This window comes from Coenobita brevimanus, chromosome 93, assembly GCF_032717465.1.
Source record: "Coenobita brevimanus isolate Jiangsu-jjx chromosome 93, ASM3271746v2, whole genome shotgun sequence".
Classification (NCBI taxonomy): Eukaryota; Metazoa; Arthropoda; class Malacostraca; order Decapoda; family Coenobitidae; genus Coenobita; species Coenobita brevimanus.
In genome coordinates this window covers 63,232,075-63,247,962 of record NC_137046.1, presented here as the reverse complement: position 1 = coordinate 63,247,962, position 15,888 = coordinate 63,232,075, and the positions used below count along the sequence as shown (strand labels likewise).

At 40.8% G+C, this 15,888-nt stretch overlaps 2 protein-coding genes across 2 annotated transcripts; both read right to left on the bottom strand.

Annotated features, from left to right (window-relative positions):
• Positions 1 to 4,159: 4,159 nt before the first annotated feature.
• Positions 4,160 to 5,505, bottom strand: LOC145412472 (cuticle protein CP14.6-like). The gene is made up of 2 exons (XM_080282353.1): positions 5,240 to 5,505; positions 4,160 to 4,373 (listed from the first exon to the last, which is right to left on the bottom strand). Exons 1-2 carry the CDS (start codon positions 5,503 to 5,505, stop codon positions 4,160 to 4,162), a joined length of 480 nt encoding a protein of 159 aa, XP_080138479.1.
• A 4,062-nt stretch (positions 5,506 to 9,567) lies between these two features.
• Positions 9,568 to 11,206, bottom strand: LOC145412618 (cuticle protein AMP1A-like). The gene is made up of 3 exons (XM_080282536.1): positions 11,198 to 11,206; positions 10,460 to 10,689; positions 9,568 to 9,757 (listed from the first exon to the last, which is right to left on the bottom strand). The coding sequence occupies exons 1-3, from the start codon at positions 11,204 to 11,206 to the stop codon at positions 9,568 to 9,570; spliced, it is 429 nt and encodes a 142-aa protein (XP_080138662.1).
• Positions 11,207 to 15,888: the final 4,682 nt, after the last annotated feature.

The window sequence follows — 15,888 nt, the reverse complement described above, 5'->3', positions numbered from 1 at the left end:
CAAAAATGTTTAAGAGAAATTCAGAGCATCAAACTGGTCCCTTCATTAACCGTGATTCAAACTCGAGTCCTTTTGGAGACCACTTCTCCTACCAGCGCACTCAGTGAAACAGTGCAAATAACAGGACACCAAAAGAATACGCACAATCTTCATATTGTACCGTGATCTCTGTCTCTGTCTCTCTCTTAGCTCTGTGCTCGACGTGTTTAACCTTCCTTTATATATACAAGCGCTCTAATATTTGCCACTCATCCGTAGTGTTTTTTTTTTTTTCTCATTATAGTGCACCGTGTCAAGACTGTAATTAAGCTATTTCCACATCTGACCCCTCGCACATTCTCGGTCAAAGCCGTCTTCTTCTCACGCACTCCCAATAAGCCTCACCGGGTCACACGATCACATGATACGTATGCATTTTCTTGTGTTTGGTTGACTCGGCCTTATATCTATCTCTTTAGCTACGGATCTGTCAGTTTATCTATCTATCTATCTATATGTATGTAAGTATGTATGTATGTATGCATATAGCCACAGATGCTACATGGATAGATATGCTGATAGTCACAGTGAAAAGGAAAAACTAACTATGCCGAGCTCTTTCGTGCATTCATATCACTGGAGAGCAAAGTGAATATACGAAAGCGTTTGGGATATTTAGCGTTTCCTTTCCTTCTGTCGATATTATCAAAGGTTGAAGTTTCCCAACGGCGAGTAAAGTCACTTAGCGTTAGTCACAACAAAATTGGCAGGTCATCCCCGGGGTTTCAGTGTTAAAAGTTCATAGTTTCCATGTATTATAGTTACAGTGATTTGCGCAGATATCACGGGAAAAAAAAAAACAAAGCGATTGGTTGGTTAATGATACGGTGCGAGTATATTAGCTTTATAATTTCACGTCTCGTTTTACCCAAGTTTTTAAATACTTTCACACCGATAACGCTGAAGATGTATTTTTGGATTCAGACCGATTATTTTTTTTTTTTTTACCTCTAGACGTTTTAATTCAGATTTGGAAAGCTCTCTGAAGGGATATATAAAAGCTGTATTTAATCACTCTCGTTCGAAATTTTTCTAGAGTGAAATAATATCCTCTGCAGGTAGCAAGGAAGAAAAAAGGAGAAAAATATGTCGTGGTACTAAATAAGATTTTATTTTCCTTTTGCGTCCGACCTTGGGCAAAGAATTAGCAGTCCGTTTCCTGAGGTCAAACAGTCTACCTCTTGTAGGTGCTGCATACCATTACATATCACTACTTCGTTGCCAATACCCTCCGTCCATACTGAATCCATGCGCTGTTGGTGTGATGATAATTGCGAGGATATTTTTATGATATTCCATTGACTCCTGTGGATGATCAGTAAAGCCTATTGCAGTGAAATTCTAATATTTAAATTGTTTTTTTCCCTACCGTGGAATCAAACTCGAATCACATCACTATCCACTTGACTAGAAATTTTCTCGTCTCGATTTGACCTAAAGAGTTCACGTCGGGTTGAACTGTTACACCTCTGTAGTAATAAAGAGAGAGAGAGAGAGAGAGAGAGAGAGAGAGAGAGATCCATATGTAGCTCTAATTGATCAAAATGAGTAACTTGAAAGCACACAGAAAGCTCATACCTCCGCCAGCGCCAATAAAATTTAAAATGATTCTTTCCCACCATACGAATACTTTTAGGGTCTAACATAGTAAATCAATCAGTTCTACATAGTATGCCCTCTTACTGAATCTCGGAAATCGCATACCTTCGTAGACACCAGTGAAATGTATGGTCCAATTCTGCATACTGATTCGGACTCACCTCAAAATCTAATAAACTCTTGCATGACAACCTACCGACATATCCACCAGATAATATTGAAACCCGATAACAGTTATTTCAGATATCTTGTACACAGACACATGACCTCCTCCAACTTCGCTGACAGAGGTAATAAATGCATGTTCTGTAATAACTGCTGTCTCTCTCTCTCTCTCTCTCTCTCTCAATACTTGGACTTAACACCTGCATAACGGATTGGTCTATGAGGGGATTAAGCCTTTCATTCCGATTACTTATTTCAGTACTTTAGCCTGTTCTTGGTGCCTCAGATGATTTTCTTCAACATGGGAAAGATCTCTCACTGAAGGGGCATATCTAACCCTCCTGTTCGAATAGTCTCCCCTGAGCGGAAGAAAGTCGCCTGGAGACAGCCAGAAGAACCTGCAAAACACGTTATCAGATTGAAAGAATGAACATACGGAAAATCTCATCAGTGATTGCAATTTAACCAACCATACCAGTTTTATCGAGACATTCCTTCTGCAGCTAAACCAGTTCCTTGCGTGATCTGGAGCTGTCCATTACACATGATACATCAAGCAAGGCGCCGATAGTTCTCTCTTTCTCATACTTTCTCTCTACCTGTTTCTGAATCTTACATGTCCCATCATTCAGTGGAAAATATGATGATGATGATAGCTTTCTCACAGCTGTATTATCTGCTGGTTTCAGATAATATAAACTAAGATGCGTTACGTAGTTATTGTTACTACCAGACATTTTTGTTTTGCTTAGGAGAGACGACGATCCTTTTTGTTCTAAATTCTTCATCGATATACGGGAGTGTTGCCCACAAACGCTACATATATTTTTATTTTTTTTTCGTCGTTGTCCTTGTTCATCCGGCACCACAATTGGGGACCGAGATGTTACAGTGACCATTCCGGAACTTACTCCAGGGGAAGATTGATACTGTAGCAGGAATTGACTGCCGAATATTATTACTCCTCTAAAGTCGATACGCATTAGTCAAAGTTTTCTTCAAGTGCTCGTGATAATATTGCTTTGCCAGTTGCCTAGTTGCCAGGAGACGCATTCGGGGATCCGTCTGTATTTTCACTTTTTTGTTCTCATCCTTACTCTGTTTAAAATCTGTCAGATACGTCTGCGTCCATACGGTCAGTTTTGTGGAGAAGCTACGATAAGAAGCCACTGCAGTGTGAACAGTCTGCTCCGTCCTCATTTGTGCCTGATATCGAAAGTGTTGTACTTTATTTTTGTCCTCATGCATGCATAACTTTCTTTATATGAAAAATGCAAATGTCAAATGAATCCACCCACTAGCAAGAAATAATCAAGTGATCCTTTAACATATTCACTGGGGCCTTCTGTTTCACGCCGTAAAACTGACCAGAAAACAAATATCGGCCTTTTCATATCAATGAAAAGACAAGGGTTCGAAATTAAGATAATATGGAAGACTAAAGTTTCTTTATTCAGAAACATGTAAAGCAGTAAATTCACACGAATAAAGTACAGGTAGATTATCACACACCCATCGCACTAAGCACCACTGATCATTCGTACAAGATAATTTGCAGTGTTTTTAGAAGCATAACACCGCCACTTTTCTGCAGACAAAGATGAAGATAAGTAACATGGCAGTAAATATGGGACTGAATAGGGGTGTCACAGTTACATCGCGTCACGATTTAGTAAAGTCCACCACTCTGAGTCTGAGTGAAATCTTCTCCAGTTTTGAAGAATTGTGGATGAATTGCTAAATCAACAAATCTCCAAAACGCAGAGATCTGCAACCTTTAACTCAACGTATAACACACTTAACTCAACCACTAAATAATATACCTGTGACCCAACCATCAAAAGTCTGATATTACCGCCATGTCAGTTATTCCTTGGTTTATGGAAGTTCTGTGGAGAAGTGGCGGTGATAGACTTCCATAAGTGTTTGTGGGAGAGGCAAAACTTTGTGGAGGGATTCACAAGCAAGGAGAGAGCAGATCTTCCCGTATCTTTGTATTTCTCGCAAGCAACATCCTGAGTTACGAGAGAAACTGTGAGTCCATGCGTGAATCAGATCCATGGTTGTTTCTTGTCAGTGGGATTAAATAAGTGCATACTGACAGCAGGAATATAATATAGAAATGCGTTATTTCAGTTGTTCTTGTAGTGGCCCCAGGTTTATCTGGATATGAACTCTGTGGACTGGAGGCTGAAGTTGCGTTGTCCTTCTCTTGCTGTCCTCCAGGCGCTTTTCGGTGGATACGGATGATGCTGAGGGGCGACTGTATAACCTGGCACTGGAACTACTCAGTTATATCTCTGCCATCGAAGGCGTCCCTCTCCAGCGCTCCCCAACCCCTACCTCAGTGAACTAATTAATCATAGCGAGGAGGTCCGTAACTGTCAGAGGGACGACTGCTGGAGCGATGGCGGTCCTCCTCTGCGGCCTTAGCGATCTGGGCCAGCACGAAGTCGGGGATTGGGTGGGGGAACTCGGGAGCGACGGGCAGGTGGTCAGATTCAGGCTGGTAGCCGTTCGCATCAGCTACGAATTTCACGTGGACGTCGGTGCCGTCAGGGGCAGTCCAGCTGTATTAGGAGAGGATTTTTTGTGATTGTTTACATAATACGTAGTGAATGAAATGGGTGGAAGGGAAACAAAGACGACTAGGTAGCTAGTATTTGTATGCAAATGGAATGAACTGTCATGGTCAATACTCATTGGACTCTGTCAATACAGTAAATATTGTAATTTCTTCAACGTAACAGTGATGTCCAGTTAATATCTAAGCCTATAAATTAACCTGTTTTCAGCCGGTCATGCTCTCCCTTTTAATTCACAAGAAGGCCGCTCAGAACATATATTATAATTGGTATGATGAAACGTAGGCCAGAGAGTACTGTCCAAGACGGTATGTTCTTTCTAGGAATGGGCTGTGGGCCTGAAAAGTTATCCTTTACAAAAAACATAAAGAAAATGTCAATTTTAAAATCTGTTCATTTAAAGATGTCTGACCATATTTTGTTTTGAAATGGTGAAGCTCATAAGTAGTGGGAAGAGCAGAATGATGAATGCCGTTTCAGATTTGACTAATTACATACACAGAGGACCGAGACGCAAATGTTACCAAGAAAATGCAGTCACTGAATCCTTATTACCATAATATGAGCGTAGGGTCCCAGAGCTAAGCTACTCAGTCAGGCATTTGCGGAGAGAATTATGAATCCCTCTTCCCCTGAGCTGCAGTCGTACAATACAAGCAATAAACGCTACTATTCTCCAGATGTAAATCCTCGAGCACCACAGCCGTTTGGAGCACCTGATTTCACTAAACCACCAGGCATCCATTATTTGGCTACCTGGTTACCAAACACTGAAGTATGTGGTCTCCTGGGTTTGCAGAAAACCAGTTGGAATGTCACTGACTGCTGAGTTATCTTAAGTCAATATTCACCTGAAATATCCTGAACTTTCAACAGCGTGTTTGGGGCCAGATGGGGCACCAGACTGGGAGGTGACAATACCGTTGCTGGTCTCAACGCCAAGTACATAAGTGCCATCATCTTCAGTGATAAAGTCGTGTTTGATGATTCTGGCATCCTTACTGGACCTACTGCCGTAGCGAGGTGGGGAACTGTAGCCGGGAGCAGCGACGGCCAAAGCAGCCAGGGTTGCAACAAGTGCCTGGAAAACCTGGCTGTTATTTTTGCTGACTGTCATGGGAACTCTTGCATTTTTTTTTATTGGCGTTTTGACTGAAATTTGCACATTTTCATTGTGTGAATGTTAACTCACAATAAAAAAAAAAAAGAAGACAAATTCAGTAAATAATGGACAACAGTGCAGGGCTCAAGAAATAAGTAACACCTAAACTTCAGCTGAGTATATCGTGTGGCTTTAGCTACAATATAATACTAAGAGTTATTCCAACCATAAAAATGTTAACACATTGATTAACATTTCTTTGTATGTGTTGCTGCTGCTTATGTGGTATAATATTCCGCTAACTGCACAATGAAAATTGTATATTTCTGTTGCACGATGCAAGAACCTCCAGTCATACTTAATAATTAGATTCCCGTGTATGACGGAATACGTGATTCAGCAGCATGAAACTGCTGTTGCAAGATGCAAAATGCAGTTCCACTACAGCAAAAAATGTTGTGCCATTGTACCGTTGAAACGTAAAAGCCCAAGATGCAAAATGTATCTCCACTGCTTTACGGAGATGTCACTCTGATGAAATCTAGGCTAGCCTACTGGTGTCATTCCGACTAACTCTAGGCTGGACTACTTATTAGTCTGCTTGGCTGACCAGGAAAGAAAATTACTGAATTCAAATACCAACATCCTTATGCTCGATACTGTGAGTGTGAGTGCGACGATCACTCTCTGGGCATTGATATATCTGGTGTCCACTTAAGGTCATTATCTAGGGACTTGCGTAAACCTTAGCACACTCAGCTTTCATAGCAAAGACTTTAGACCCGGGAGAAACACTTACCGCCTTCATAATGCTCAATATTTTGAGTGTGTGAATGTGACGATCACTCCGGGTACTGCTTTACAGATACTGTATATATACACATGGACCAGTTGCCACACACCCAGTATAACAGATAGGCTCAGGTTTTTTGTCTGCATATCAGAAGAGAGTATAGAGATTCTCATTATGTGTTTCGTCATCTACTTAGTCATGAGCTGGCTAAATTCTTTCTGCCTTTAATGCATTATTTTCCACTTTTGAAAGGAATGTGGTAGTGGAGAGGTTAATGAAAGCTGGACGTGACCTCTCCATTCGAGTTGTTTAGCCTGAGGTGAATGAAATCGTCAGAAGATGACAAAAATGTACCCAAACTAATGCCATATAAGTGAAGGCCTTCGTCACTTAGCACTGTGTTGTTTGCTTTATTTATACTGTCTCTATACGCTTCCTTTCAGCTTAAGGAAAACTTTTCTAACTGGAGGAGTTAGATGTAGCCTTAACCCTCACATGGTCTGTAATCTCAACTATTCTCTTCAAGCTAGCTTGATGTAATTTTAGTCATCTGAGAGTGAGCCAAAAAGGAGTATGAAAATTTTAATATCGGTACCATTAACTCTCTCTTTGTTAGAGAAACTGGAGTGTTCTGTTACAGTTGATGGCAGGTGATTTTATTTATCTGGCAACGAATCACTGAAACCTGAGAGAATTAATACAATAACCATTAACCCTCTCATGGTCAGTCCAATTCTAGTAATTTAGGCAATTATTTCCACGCTTTTATCTATGTTAGGATGAAAAATAAAATCTGAAGTCTCTGAAGTCTGCAAGAATAAAACCTCACATCCAGAAATTGTTAGTGAGAGACAAATGGATATGACCACAGCAGGAAATTTCCCTTATCCAAAAATAGGTCATCGGATTGAAGGAACTGACCTCCAGTCAGCCTCCCACGCCTACACGCTATCGAGTCAAGGCTGCAGTTTAGGATATTTATGTGAAAGCACTCGGTATCGTACACTTGCTGACGAAATCTTTACGGAGAAAAAGTGGACTGTCGTATGCTAAACAATTCTAACGGTTGATGTAACGGGTAGGTATTGTACAAGATACTAGTAGTGTATTAGTGTCATCGGTGAGGTGCACAAAGTATATAAATCCCAAAGAATAGCACTGAATTTGGTGCGAGTTCCAAGTATTAAGTTCTTTCGAGAAACAACCATAACGACTAAGGAATGGCATTCTAAAGGTTGGGGGATTTTTTTTTTTATGCGTTGAAAGATCAGAATTTTTAACCTATTGGCTACAAGAAGGTTTTTAAGACAGATAATAAACCTTCCTAAAATGGTGAATTTGGTGTAAGTTCCAAGATTTAACCTGGATGAATGAGCATAATGAGTAAGGAACGTTATCGTGAAGGATGAGGAAGAATCTTTAATATTTAGAAAGAATGGGGATTTTTTTACTTATCGTCTGTACGAGGGTTTTCAAGGCAGATAAGTAATTTTTCTAGGTCCCAATTCTCCCCTAGAATACTGAATTTGGCGCAGATCTAAGCATCTAGGTCTGTCATTGTGAAAACTGAAGAAAAACAGGAAGGCCTTTTTTTTTTTTCCTGTGAATTGCACAAGAGATATAATTAATTTTTGCTCGGAATTACACTTCACCAGAAATGCTGAGCTTGGTGGGAGTTCAAAGTATGCGTAGGTGAAAGAACGTCTGAGTAAGGAGTGTCATTGTAAAGGTTAATGGGTTGGTATATTGAATAGTTCTTGTAGTGCTACATTCAGGTTATGGTAAGCTGAGAGATGTTTCAAATGATTTCCTTGAAGTCATGAGACTATTGACTACGCTGGATAGAAACAATACAAGACAAACAGTAGAAGCCTTGTGGTTTAGCTGGCTTTCCAACTCAAAAGGATCCAAGGGGTGGTTGGGATTTATTCCTCATGTAGTACCACTCAGGAGAGGGCGTCTGAGTTCTCTCACATTAAATGACTGAACTGAGGATATTATTCCCGGGGTCCTATGTTCCTATAATAAAGGATAGATGATAGATTTTAATGACAGTAGTCTGGACAAAATGGGCGGATTGAATCGTGCCTTACATAGTGGCTGATCCAAAAGAGGGCTAAGGGGGCTCATCCCTTTCCCGCCCATGATTCTCAGTCAGGCTGAGAAAATATATAAAAAGAGCTAAACATGCTGTCATGAACCAAAAATATTTAAGATATATTAAGGCTCTTCTGGCCGGGACAGCTATATTATTCTGCCCCAGCTAATGTCAAGCGATTTCATTCAGCTGAGAGTGACTCATAGCAGCCTAAGCATTATCACCTTCACCATTAACCATCCCCTACTCAGAACAAGCCTGATATCTGTTCCACCTAACGCGAGACGATATTATTCAACTTAGAGTGAGTCACAGAAGCCGGACACAGTTAGTAGATACTCTTTTTTTTAACTCTTCAGCCGTAACGGGAACATCCCCCTCCCCCCTCATCCTCTCTCTCTGGATTACATCATCTCGTTTATTCTCTCTCTCTCTCTCTCTCTCTCTCTCTCTCTCTCTCTCTACGAGTATGTGTATAATACATACATATATATTTACTGTATGTGTATATATATATATATATATATATATATATATATATATATATATATATATATATATATACACATAATTATGTATATGTTTATATCTGTCTTTATCAGTCAGTAAGTCTGTCTATCAATCTATCTCGTTATCTATCTTTCTTTGTCTATATCTCAGTAAAATATATAAATTTTTGGGGTGCACTGATAGCAGGCGAGGAGAGTGGAAGTGGGTGACTGAAGAAGCAGCATAGAGAACCAGTGCCCTGGACGGATTGTCACATCATAGATTTATACGTATTACTGAGAGTGCGAGAATTTGGTAAAGAGCAAATGCAGGAGACTGCAATTTAATCATTTTATTCAGAACACGATAACTTCTCAACAATAAATACAGTAATCACATTTCACAACACACACTCTTGATCCAAAGCAACTTGTGAATATGGGCCGAGTTTTAAGTGGTATGGAAGGCTTCGTTGCACATTTTACTTAGCGATTGACCATGCATATTCCACCTCCATATTCCCTTTTTTATTATTTATCTGGTTTTAATGGCGACATAGTTTGCATCAACAACAAAGAAGAGGAAATGTGCAGAATACAGCACTAAGGAGGAGGTGCAACTAAATCGTCAGTCACTCTAAATACGACCTACTGTTACTCTTCTACCAAGTCACTGGGGATGAGGAAGTACTGGCTCTTTAGTCGTAGTAAGTCTCCCTGGAGCGGTGACGGTCCTCCTCTGCGGCCTTAGCGATCTGGGCCAGCACGAAGTCGGGGATTGGGTGGGGGAACTCGGGAGCCACGGGCAGGTGGTCAGATTCAGGCTGGTAGCCGTTCTCGTCAGCCACGAATTTGACGTGTACAGGGGTGCCGTCCGGGGCGGTCCAACTGAAGGGGGAGAGTATACGTTATTTTAATCTAATTACTTTCATGTTCTCCCATGTAATTATTTGGGAGGGAACTTTAACATCCGTTTTTCACCTCCTGGAGAATATTTTCATTCTTGCCCCATTTCTTTCCCTAAAATAATATTACAACTACCATACTTTATACATCACTGGTTTCCAAAGTGTTTGCTCTGTGTCTTTAACTCCAGAACAGACAGAAAATACGAGACCTATAATTACTCTTCTGCACTGTAAGAAAAGAAAAGAATTCAGTAAATACATTATCATTCATGTGCTTTGAACCAGTATTCATTGGCAGTACGATTTAAGAACGTGCTGGGAAGCGCTGTTTCATTTACTTCCCTATGCTAGTTCCATATTTAAAACAGAAAATCCGGCAAAGCATAACACCTGAGTTAGCATCTTCTTCCGTATTTCAAATGGTTCCGGGAAAGATTACAGAGTGCCGAATGTTTCGTTTTGCGCAAGTTACCTCTCAGCATGTGTCATTAGAATATCATACGAATCACCTGAAACCTTTTGGTTCCACAACAAATTATATGAATCCGAGGCATCACTGGCGTCATTGTAAAATGAATCTTGACAATGTTTAACACAAGTAGCATAGATTCCATCAGATACTTAATACCTTGTATGTATAATACTGTACCTTCAACAAATGTGAGTATTGGAAGACATTTACCTAAAATATCCGGAGCTTTCAACGGCATTTTGTGGGCCAGAGGGAGCACCGGACTGGGAGACAACGATACCGTTGCTGGTCTCTACACCGAGAACGTAAGTGCCATCGTCCTGGATGTGGAAGTCGTGTCTGATGATCTCGCCCGACTCGTGTGACCCACTACCGTAGCGACGTGGGGCGCCATGGTCGGGGGCGGCGACGGCCACGGCGGTCAGGGCGAAGTAGATGACCTGTGTAGAGTGTTTACATGAAGAATAGAAATAACAACAAACCTTACAACGTATTATTAAAACTGAGCACAGGAAGATGCATCCCATTCTTATGGCGCTTATTTTAAAATGCCTATTAAACTAGGCTTTATTGCACCCCATATTACATAGTAGAGTCAGGATCGAAATATAAAAATCCTTTTTCGTCGTCATCGGTTTTAATGGTAATGTAAAAAACTTCATGTCTGCCTTTCCCTTAGAAATGTCAGTTTTAATAATCCGGACCCTAACGTTCTTTCTGTTGTCTCATGCCAGTGTATTTTGGTACTAAGCTTAGTTATTTTTAATTTAATATTTTTCCACCAAATATTACGTATTTTTTCAAACTAAGTTACGTTTATACTGATGAAATGATATTATACTGAATATGTTTGTCCTCACTTTCGTTGACTTAAACAGGTTATAGTTATTAAAAAGGCAGTACTCCAAAGAAATACACAGCATCTCTCTTCTGAGAGGGGATACTAACAAGCTTCATACTGTTGGTAGTGTAGTGGGTGTGTGCATCCCTAAAACTCGCGACCCACCTTATATGCGTCCGTTAGTGAGCATGGGGGGAGTTGCCAGGTCGGCCAGGATACGGTTTAATTTCTTGTTCATTTTTTTTTATCCCGTCCGAGACAAACTGTTTCCACACCTGGTCAAGGTCGCTTTATCATGTTGTAAGTTACAGGTGCGCTCATTCAGTCTCCGCCACCCGCGTTACTTTGGGTTCAAGATTATTGCGACACGTAATGTAGTGAAAGGATGTGCCTATTATATTAGGAAAAAATAGAGGACAAGAAAAACACCCATTAAACAAAATGATTATATTCAACTTGGAAGGCGTCTCTTGTCGTCTAAGAGTTTAAAATCTCCAGTTACCCTCTGGTGGCGACAGCAATCTTAACCACTTTATTTTTGCAACTGCCATACGATTCTGCTCAGCCTAGGAGTGGCTTCTTATTGTCCAAGGAATGTTATGAATCAGTGATGTAGTGTTGAAATGGAAAGGCTTGATTCCTAATGTGAACGAGGAAAAGCAACACAGTGCTGACAAGCGTATTTGATGCGTATCGTAAAGAATAATACTAAAAAACAAAATGCTCAGTTAGTCAGCCCATGTGATTTTCTGAGTCAGGGCTCCTGGGATACGAATGATGTGCACATAGTTGTCTTGTCCGTTTCACTGGGAATGCTGCTGGTTGTATTCTTAATTTCGTGCTTTCTCTTTCCCTGTTTCTGGATACTATGTTTCTGGATACTACCTCATCCAATAAGAAAGTGAAAAAAATAAAAGAGATAATGATAATGCTGCTGCAGCTGTTGATGATGATGATGATGATGATGATAATGCAAGCAAACAGAAATGCTACGAAGCCCTTATGATTTGCTCTTCAAAGTAAAATGGTAAATATTTTTTTATGAAGTCACAGATCACATGTTGTCTCGCTGTGCAATAATATGAAGCTAGTAAAAAATTCTGACGATCGGAACATCTCTTATTTTCTTTTAGATATAACGGCAAGTGATTTTCCTTCAGCTGGGAGTGAGTCATGAGAGCCTGTGACAGGAGCTACGTATAAAAGTTATCTCAAAAGATCTAGATCCATCCACCCATCCACAAGCCAATCCTACGTTGCCCTATGAAGAGCGTAGAAGCCCGGGGTTAGGCAAGTTGGTCCTGACATTTAAGATGAGAGTGACCAGCCTCATTCATCCCTGAGTGGCATTATGTGAGCAATAAACCTCAACCACCTCTTGGATATAAACCTACACTGTCTCAATCCGATTGGACCACCTTAATTGCCCACTATACCACCCGGAGCCGTAATTTGGTTATATGGTTACCACCCAGCTTAGTAAATGGTTTCCTGGTGTACAGGAAACCATTTGGTTTGTCACTCAGTGTCGAGTCACCCATTAGGCAGAAGGAAAAGGAAAGAATGAAGGAAAGACAGAAGAGGGAAAGTAAAGTCACCTTTAGGCAGAAGGAAGAGGAAAGAATTAAGGGAAGGAAGAGAGGAAAAGGCAGACACTGAAAGCAGCACTACATCGAGTGTGTGGATGGTGAGCGCCTCCACCTACCACCTTCACATAAACAAAACCAAAACGACTTGGTCATGATGATGTGTTAATTTTCTTATTCCGTTGCATCTTCACACACACACACACACACACACACACACACACACACACACACATGGATTGTAAGCCACTCCGCTCGTGCAAGTAAAGTAAGCAGGATTCGAATATGGTGCACATCGGATAAAGTGATTGAATATTAGTGTATGCCAGCCTCGCCAGTCTCCATAGATGTTTAGAGGGATGCCTTCACGCGGTGTCACCTTTCAACTCAATCTCTGTTCCCCATAAGGAGGAAAATGGACTGCAGGAGCTACTGTTTAGCCCACAGTTCGGGTTCACGTTACCAAGCCCTGAATGATATGGCAGGGTCTTTTCACAGCACACTTACGGAACGTTCTCTCCACTGTTTGGATTTCGATTATAATATATTATTAAAACAGTACGGGAAGGTATGGGCAGTCCCCCAGAGCACGTGACGATGATAGAACGTGTTTGACTTCCCTTTTATCATTGCTAATTGTACTCCGTAATATGGGATGCAGGCTAATCAGGTCTAATAATTATAGGTGTCCCACGTATGTCCTTCGACAAGTAGGGGTTTAGCTACTCCTTCGTGCACGCAGTCTAAATCCCGTCAGTCTGATGACGCATTTTCTATTATATTCGTGCAATCTCCAAACGATCATTCTCAGCTTAGGGAGAGACTTTTGGAACCAGAGAAGTAGGTACAGCCTTTATTAGCTCTTTCAGTGCGAGAAGACTTCCTTATCTTAACACAGTCATCTGGTGGTAGGTAGGATTACACTAAAAATGCATCACCGGGTTGAAGGGATTAATAATACGGTCCTTATTTCCCTGGCCACTACACCAGTCTTGCCCCACCTCCTCGCAAGACCAGGTTCCCTTCACTGCTCCAGAAGCCTCATTCCCCATTTTCTTTCAACACTTGGTGAGCATAATTTACTGCTTCAGTTCGATGACCTATTTTCATATCTTGTTCATCCCATGTCTGGATCAGGGGGAAGCTTTTTGAATAAGATATGTAAGACAGATCCATTCTTTATCCATTTATTTCAAGAGGTCTTCCCAGTGCCGCTCATAATCGCCTGAAAGTAGAGGGAATGTCAGTAAAATAGATCATTGGATTGATGGGGTCAGCCTTTCAGTCAGCGTCAGTGGTTCTCTCCAACAAGGGGAGTATGTTTTCACCCTTGCTTGTTTGTTAATTTGTTAATTTGTTTGTTGCAGGGTTACTCAAAAACTAAAAGAGATTTCGACCCAGAGAACAATCGATTAACTTTGGGACAGATCCGGATCCAATTTCAGATTCTGGATCCAGAAAACACTTTTTGCGAAACTCTAATCATTGATGAGAAACCCTAACCCATAATGAAGAGTGGTTAGGAAATTACGTTGTCTTTGTTGGAGAGAAGCACTCCACTGAGGCCTCTCTAGTTATTCATGCTATTTCCAAATTTTATGTAGATCAAGATAGACATTGACTGGAAGGATTAGATAGAACCTTCATTAATCCCTTCGCTACTACAAATCACTCAGAAGATTAATAAAATCGTCTAGAGATATGTAGAATAAGCAAAAGTAATCCGTCATCCTAATGAAAAGAGTAAGGCTACCAGTTAGACGTGGCACTAATTAATGACGGACATTATTAAACTCCCAAGACTCTTAGATACGATTAGTCGGCTGATTGATTAGATACGATTAGCGGTGGCTGAATCGGTAGAGAGGCGGTCTGCAGTCCTAATGGACCCAGATTCGAATCCCGGCTGGGGCAGGGAACAGTTTAATGATTTGAATGTCATAAAAGCAGACTTTCTTGATCTACTACAAGGCCCGCCGACATGTCGTAAAATTACCCCAGCTAATACCAATACACCAGTCTTGTATGAGACAGCCCTAGTATGTATTCAATATGGACGGTGGGTGTTAGTGCCAAAGTGGTGACAGTGGAGGTGTAGGAAGACTACTGGGCCTTGGGATAGGCCACTGCCTCCGAGAAATAAAAAGAAATTCATATTACAGAATAATAACCAGCAACTCTATAACGAAGCCAAACACACTGTATCCTCGCTTAGCGTACCGTGTTCAGCATTTGTCCCCTTCCGTCCGATGACGTATTTTCCATTGTACTCCTACTATGAACCAAATATTTTATTCAACTTTGGAAACACCTCTAGTTGAGAGAGATTATGTGAGGCTATACCTAACACCTGCAGTTAAAAAAAAAAATATTCCCTATGCTGAACAAAATAGTCTGAGAGTGGCTAGAGCAGAAGGAAATATACGTCCTTGTGCTGAAGGGGTAAAACCTAAACATCATATTCTATTTATGAGGCAGATCTTGCACAATAGTCTCGCGGACGACCCGAGAATCGAATATCACAAGACCACCAGCTGATTTAAACAATGTAATAAACTGCAGACTTACACTCAGTCCTTAGCCTCCGCAAACAGCTTATATCGTGCACGTTGCTATTAAATGTGCTCCACCCAGCTCGATTCGATGAGTATATGACCCTGGAAAAAAACTAATAAAGGCTTGCGATATGTTCTTCATCCATGCCGCATCTCTGTTTTAACCCCTTCAGTGCGATTATGTATTTTTTTTCCTCTCTCCAGACAAACTTGAGCTTTGAAGAGAGTTTTCGAAGTGGAGGGGTTAGACATTGCCTTCAATAATCCTTTATTACAAGACGACTTCCTCTTAGAAACGGTCTCTGATACTGGACAGGTTCGAAAAGCCTCACGTAAGGGAAAGAAACTATCTGGTGGTAGGAAAAATTAACTAAAAAATATCGTAGAGATGAAAGTGTTAATTCCATCGCTACCAAAAATCTTCTGTAAACTAAAAAACAATCGTCTTGAGGTACCCCATCCCCAGTAAAAATAATAGTAATAACGTCTTCTAGGTAAGGCAGTAAAAAATCGAGGTTACAGATGGATAAGGAAGCCCCCAATTTTCTACCTTCGTTTATTAAACCCATGATTACGGGAAGATGTATTTTGTTTCTCTTCTTAATTGCTACATATATCGTGTAACGTGGCATGCAGGCTACTCATATCTAATGCTAA

Bases quoted from the DNA above. Each gene is read 5' to 3' on its own strand.
- LOC145412472 (XM_080282353.1), bottom strand. From the start codon at position 5,505: ATGACAGTCAGCAAAAATAACAGCCAGGTTTTCCAGGCACTTGTTGCA. The intron at 4,374-5,239 runs GTGAATATTGAC...CTCCTAATACAG, and splicing joins GAAAGTTCAGGATATTTCAG to CTGGACTGCCCCTGACGGCA.
- LOC145412618 (XM_080282536.1), bottom strand. The intron at 9,758-10,459 runs GTAAATGTCTTC...CTCCCCCTTCAG, and splicing joins GAAAGCTCCGGATATTTTAG to TTGGACCGCCCCGGACGGCA.